The sequence below is a fragment of the Ananas comosus genome, linkage group 1, assembly GCF_001540865.1.
Source record: "Ananas comosus cultivar F153 linkage group 1, ASM154086v1, whole genome shotgun sequence".
In the NCBI taxonomy this organism is placed as follows: domain Eukaryota; kingdom Viridiplantae; phylum Streptophyta; class Magnoliopsida; order Poales; family Bromeliaceae; genus Ananas; species Ananas comosus.
The window spans coordinates 21,722,393-21,729,230 of NC_033621.1; the positions used below are offsets into that span (position 1 = coordinate 21,722,393).

General features: G+C 33.5%; 1 protein-coding gene across 1 annotated transcript; it reads right to left on the minus strand.

Annotated features, from left to right (window-relative positions):
• Window positions 400–6,412, minus strand: LOC109709065 (putative glucose-6-phosphate 1-epimerase). Its single transcript, XM_020231140.1, has 8 exons — window positions 5,082–6,412; window positions 4,818–4,892; window positions 4,253–4,309; window positions 3,275–3,438; window positions 2,305–2,439; window positions 1,742–1,844; window positions 1,555–1,654; window positions 400–852 (listed from the first exon to the last, which is right to left on the minus strand). The coding sequence occupies exons 1-8, from the start codon at window positions 5,190–5,192 to the stop codon at window positions 644–646; spliced, it is 954 nt and encodes a 317-aa protein (XP_020086729.1). The 5' UTR covers window positions 5,193–6,412; the 3' UTR covers window positions 400–643.

Sequence of the window (6,838 nt, forward strand, 5' to 3'; positions counted from 1 at the left end):
GTCAAATCAATGAATTGAAAAGTTGAACAGTAAAATCAAAAGTTTCGAGATTATGCAGGTATAGTTCAAGTTTTATTCATTTTGACAAAAAAAAATGTTATTCAAAAATTTGAGATTAGTATTTTGTTTTATAATATTATAAACTTAATATCTAATTTCTCAATAATTTTTAATTCGGATAGTAAAATCAAAAATTTTAAAATAGATTAATACATTAGTGTTTCCTGATGAAAGTGACTGAATCATCAACTAATAATATGTCAATTTAGATAGCTTCATGAAAGATGCAGATCTCAAATACATTTTAATCAGATCTTTAAATTTAACCACCACTTCAATAGATATTTGGACAAAGATCTCATATTATTTTGTGATTCCCTGTAAAGTTTTGCATCTAAATTTACAACAGCAAAAAATATGAGAAGGTTTTGACATTAAGCCTAAGAAATAAGCATAAAACATGATTAAAACCTGCTTAATTAAACAACAAACACTTAAAAAATGGCATTTAAGTTCCTACTTACTACAACTTAATCCACATCTTTATCTTTGTACCAACACAATGATAGCTCCATGCAAAAGCTACAATACATGACACACACACACACAAATCAACCACATTGCATTGAGAAACTCTCTTTTCTCAGATGCTCAATCCAGTGTGATCAAGATGATCACTGCAGTATGTGGAAGGGATCGCGGAGAGCTCCAATTTCGCGGTCCATTCCTCGCCGGGTTTCAAGTTCACTGGCCTCTCAATCAGCGCTCCATCGACACACAGCGTCTGCTTATACTCCTCGTCCCCGAAATCGACCATCGTCTTTGATTTCCTCTCCCATGGGTTCCATACAACTGCGAGCATTTCAATAGACAACATGCTCAAAAATTGTTCGCATCGAATCATATTATCGAAAAGAAGTGTAATTTGAAGATTCTGTTATTTGTTTCGACAGTCTAAAGGGACATTACAGCATATGAAATTGTGAATGTTATAATCTTACAATATCCCCAGTTCAGTGGTGATATCTGAATCTCAGTTTGCGTGCGGGATTACAAGGGAATAAATTCGGCAATATCTTGCATTAAAATAAACACAGGAAGAAAAAACTCGGTGATAATTAACTTGACAAGCCAGATTATTCGAGAGTAACCTTAAAAAGTGCTTTTCCAGCCAAAATTAACTCATCTCTCACTGTATTCGCACTTATCCTTGTAATTATTAGAACTATTTCTATAAGCATAAATACAAATAGAGATATTGCCGCAGAACATAATTTGTCACCATGAGAATCTTTTCGGTTTTGCAGCTTTGTGTCATTTTCTTTTATCTTTGAAACTCTAGCCAATTTTTTCTGTTTCTTTGTTTTTTTGTATTAGAACCTCCTAATACTTGAAAGTTGGTTACAGTTGCCACATACGCGTGCGTGCGCACACAAAATCCATTAGCCTTTAGTTGCAAAAGCGGAAAAGATGTGATTTATTTATGCAAACTATACATCGTAAAATTTGAAAAGCGAAAAAAAAGTAAAGAAAAAAAGAAAAAAGGGTTCATACCAACATCAGGAAGACCTTCCTTTCTTATCACGAAAGTGCGCTTCTTTTCGTGGTCAAGAACTGCAACGATATTCGGGGAACCGAGATAAACTCGATCAACCTGTAAATATTGTAACATAATCACTTGGTAGCATCGAAAAATAGTTAAAGCGATTAAAATAACATTTGTTTTCATGATGAAACATACCTCAGATTCAAATGTTATGGCATCTCCTTGCTCGGTAAAACGTTCTCGTTGGCAGAGATTGTCGAGATAGTCAAGGGTCTCGAGACCTTCTATTCTGACTTCGCTATAGAAATACAAGGTTTACTGATATCTTAATAAATAGGCAAAATTTCCAAATTATGAAGCCTAAAAATGGTACAGTAAACAAGAGCAGATTCGAAGCTTCATCGGTTCGAAAAAAGAATAATGAATTTATCTGAAAGGGCATTTATGAGTCGAAAATATATCTACAAACATGTAGTCCTACAAAAACCGAAATTTCATACAACCTTGAAAACTAATGCCCATGCAATTACACAAGAGCCCCTCTTTCGAAAACTTTTTCCAACATGAAACTGATTTACTCCTCGAATTGGATGAGAGGTCTTATGTATCTGCTCTTATGAGGGGAATATATGAGAATTCAGATTTTACAGAGATATACATATGAACAGATTTTGAAGGGATAGGTATATAGACATAGCAATGTGGTTAATAAAACTAACCATCCTAATTTATCAATGGAGTTAGGAGTATTTGTATACCTGATGTCAGAAACCGACAGGTACGTGTGATAAGCAAATGAGAAGCTAAATGGCTTCGCATCGATGTTTCTAATGCGGGATACCATTGTGAGGTTTCCATCCATGGCAAGAGATACTCTAAGGCGGAACTCGAAACTGGGACACAAATGTAATTTAGTTATCTTGATATTTTATCAAGCACATATAAGCCGAGAAAATTATAACAATGTAGAAAAGAAAAAAAAAAATATTGATGCATGAAAAGAGGTAAATTTGTAGCCATTATCTGTTAAATATAAAAAATATTTAAAATACCGTTCTCTACCAGCTTAAGCTTTTAAAGTACAACAACCTTTCATTTAATTCAAGTCCACATCATGGGCCAGTAAAAAGTCTCGACTCCAGACATGAGGGGGAGTGTTAAATTTAAATATATTTAAAACATTATTTTCTACCAACTTAAGCTTTTAGAGCACAGCAGTTGTTTCATATCTTTCACATCATCTATAGCAGCGGGTCATGACAACAGATGCACCAACTAGATCTTACTGCAGATGTGCCTTGTGAATAGAACTGTTCAGAGAAGCAATATCAACTTTCTCAATAAATCCCCGAAACAGCTTCAAGCTGCAGCTAAAAACTATAAGCTTCAATTTGAAGCTTCTATTTTTTGGGTACAAAATCTCATTTTAGCTTATCAAAATAGTTTGACTTTTTTTTACCCAAAATGTCATATTTTCTTACTTATTGCTATCATTTAGCAGTGGAGACTACCAACCTAAAATGTTGAGTCCACCTCAATATGATTTTCATGAGAAGTTAACCGCACCTAACACCCCGTCTACGATCTACGCCCGTTTCTGTATTTTTATCTCTTCCACAGTAATAACAACCATTCTTATGGCTTTGATATAACATTTCTTCAAAAGCATAAAATTATAATTCGTAACATCAAGATTACACATACAAGTTTAAAAAAAATGTGTCCTACCAATGCGGCCAGCACTTGAGATCATCTTCAGAAGGCTTCAGAAGCAGATCGACAGAAACTTTTCCATTGCCGTCGTTGGACGGCGTGGGTGGGGGCTCATTATCTATGCTCCACATCCTGTTCCTTGCAAACCCATGTTGCTCCAACATTCCGCAATTACCGAACTATCGAGAGGTCGCAAAGCAAAAAGGAAAATATAGAAGTAATCAGAGATGATAGCTAATAAAATCATGAAACCACAAATGTTGAAATCGATGCCTCTGTATCTACAATGTTGCAGTATGTTGGTAAGATGACACAGATAATGTTATAGTCCAAGAATATGAAGCATTTTTAAATTTCAATCAAAATGGCTTTACTTAAACTCATGCTCTAGCTTGATTTAGACAAAGATTTGCATCGGCTGGTTTATTATCACCGAGCTTCAATCAGTTCCCTATCATTTCAACTGGTTTTTCTCCTGTTAAACTCAAAAAAAAAAGATTGAAAATCTAAAATTGTTACATTACATCTTTTTTCAACCTAGAGTATTGAGGTTGCATAATATTATCACGTCGCTCAGCAGCCTTTCGCCATTCGGTAGATTACTATGCTAATCTTTTTTAGACTATGTAACAAATAATTATCCCAGTGATCTCTAACAATATTTTATATCGTATATTTGCATGTTATTGAAGTAAAATTTACCGTCTTTCCAATCTCAAAAATCTAATTTCTTTTTCCAATATTTCTTTCTCCTCCCCTTTTTTCCTTTTTATCCTTCTCTTGTATTTCTTACCGTACGAAATTTTCAGGTTCAAAGCGATAACCCACGAAACCACATCCTAAAACCACTAAACCCTTTTTCTTAGGTGAAACACAAAAGCATAAATTGAGTTTCCAAACCATGATCTGAAGCAATAATTTGGATCGAATAACTAGCCATTCATATATAAAATCGGCATAAGACCTGTAGGAAATCAGTGGATAGACCTGTACCTGCGGAAAGTAGATAGAAATTCCACCTCGCATCGCTTTCGGCGGCTTCAATATTGCCTACATTTTTTAGATCAACCACATAAAACTGAGCATTAGTATACGTAAAAAAGCTTATAATTCTGCAGAACAACTTACGTAAATAAAACTACTAACAATTTCATCACATCAGAGCGAAAAATATTAACATCTCCAATATAAACTATATTCCCATTCAATCGACAAAATCCTTACTAAATGCTTCTAATATGATAAAAATCACAAATTCATAAAAAACAGTACAAATCGAGCATGCATCACAACGAAATGCTTCCTAATGAGAAAGAAATACATTGATTGACCTGATTTTTGAAGTAATCTTTCTACTCTGAGAAACAACAGTCAAGCATTTGGCAAATAAAAAATTGAAACTTTTGTTGTAGCTGGAAGCTAAAATGAGCTTTTGGGCTCCAAAAGTAGAAGCCACAAGCAATTTGGCGCTTCTTTGAACAGCTTCACACAAAAAACATTTCTCTACGAGTTTCAGTGAAGCCAAAACAGGCCTTAAGTGAAATTAATGGAGCCCCACCTTACTGCTAGTGAACAAGAGCTCTTCGCCCCGTTCGTTCCTCCATGAAATCACCTGCCCTCCATGTAGACTAACCTGAATTATTACCACAAGATTGTTTATCATACAGAAAGAAAACAAATTGCAATAAAGAAATTTTTCCTATTTTAGTAAGTATCTCATGTCCAAAGCAAAGAGTTCTCTCTAATACTAAAACAAATAATCTTAAAACACAGAAAAACTGAAACAAAAGGGGGAGAGCAGCAAAGAGCAAGAGGAACTCACTCTAGCTGAAGCTCCGCGAGGCGATCGAAGGACGACTTGATCGATATTATTCCAATCCTTTATAACTTCAAATTCAGATTTTTGATCCCATATAGTTGTTGAATGGCCCATATTCAGCAAAGATCAAAAAACAAAAAAAGAAAAGAAGAAGAAAATGGTAGTTCTGAGATTGCGAAAACCCTCTCTAATCCAGAAAAAATGGCTCCCACAACACACAATAAGCAAGATTAGTTACTTCTATTAATAGCCAAACTCAGGAACAGTCATTGTTACACAGTGGAGAGGGAGGGGGTGGGGATGGGACTAGTCCCCAACACTTTTCTTGTGACTAGAAGGCCTAAATCATGTGAATGAAGGAGACCCAATAACTTATCTAATCTATACTTTTAACCAACTTATATTTCAACAAATGCAACAACTACTCAAAGTATGTAAATTTCTTAATAAAAAAAAAAAAACACAAAGAGGCTTCTTTAGATTCAGCTGAGGATAGTAAGTTAAGAAGTAATGAAAAGTGTAATCAAATTTGCATCAAAACCTAAGGAATTGAGACCAATAAACAAAGACCCAGTAATCTAATTAGCATGAGGAAAAAAAAATCCCAAATTTGATATTGAGCTGCTCAAAGTTCACTCCTTTCCCAACTTTTTTTTTTTTTTTCCCTACTTTTCAACACTTCAATCTATGAAAAAGGTAGCAACTTGGTGACCAAAAGCACTACAAAACCTGGAAAAACTCCACAAAAAGTTGGAAACTTTAGCCTAAATCAACTCAACCAAATCTCACCAATGGATCTCACAGCTTGGGAGTGGTAAAATATTGCAAAAAAGCCCTTACTTTTAGAAAAATTCCACCCCACCTCTCACACATTGCCACAAAAATACTCCATCCGAGTAAAAACCCAAATCAATGCCACCTCCTAAGGGTTAAAAAAAAAAAAAAAAAAAGGGACTCAGATCTCAAAAAACCCAAATAAATCCTCAAAGCTCAAAATCTTAAGAACCCAATTTTATAAACACGCCAAAGATCCAGGAGCAAAAAAGAAGATCGAGAACGGTGACACGTGCATGTGAGGGGATTAAGACACCGCTTATGTAATTAAGTTTTTTTTTTTATGTGAGGATATATAAATATAAAAATAGCTAAAAATGGAAGTGGGAGTAAACTGGAAGAGCAAAAAGAAAGAACAAATAAGTAAATTGGAGCTTCTTTTTAGTGGCAAGGTCTTTGATTGGGAGAATGGAGCAAAAGCGCTTCCTAAAAAAGCTGGTCCTTTTCCAAAATCTCTCTCTCTCTCTCTCTCTCTCTCTCTCACTCACTCACTCACTCACTCTAACAACATATTTTCAAATATAAGAAAAATATAACTAATCAGAGATAAAATACTTAATTTTAATTAGTAAATAAGATAAATTAATTTTTTTTATCAGCTTTTTATTATTTATGATGGTAGAAAGTAAAAAAATTATCTTTGAAAATTTTTAAAAGAATATTTTTGTATAATCCTAATAGTTGAAGTTTTTAAAAAAACATATTTATAATGATAAAAATATTATTTTATTTTTTTAAAAAAAAATAAGCAGAAAAAAATATGAATATCACTGAACTTTAGTAGAAATAAATAAAAAAAATTAAATTTTATAGGAATATATTTGTAATTTGATATGTTTAGAAAGAACTGTATAAAATTAACCCTATTACGAATCTGTATACTTTATATTTTCTTAAATAAAAAATATTTTTATTTAACAGTAGTG

Bases quoted from the DNA above. Each gene is read 5' to 3' on its own strand.
- LOC109709065 (XM_020231140.1), bottom strand. From the start codon at position 5,192: ATGGGCCATTCAACAACTATATGGGATCAAAAATCTGAATTTGAAGTT. The intron at 4,893-5,081 runs GTGAGTTCCTCT...GTAATAATTCAG, and splicing joins CTCGCGGAGCTTCAGCTAGA to GTTAGTCTACATGGAGGGCA. The intron at 1,655-1,741 runs GTATGTTTCATC...CAATATTTACAG, and splicing joins CCATAACATTTGAATCTGAG to GTTGATCGAGTTTATCTCGG.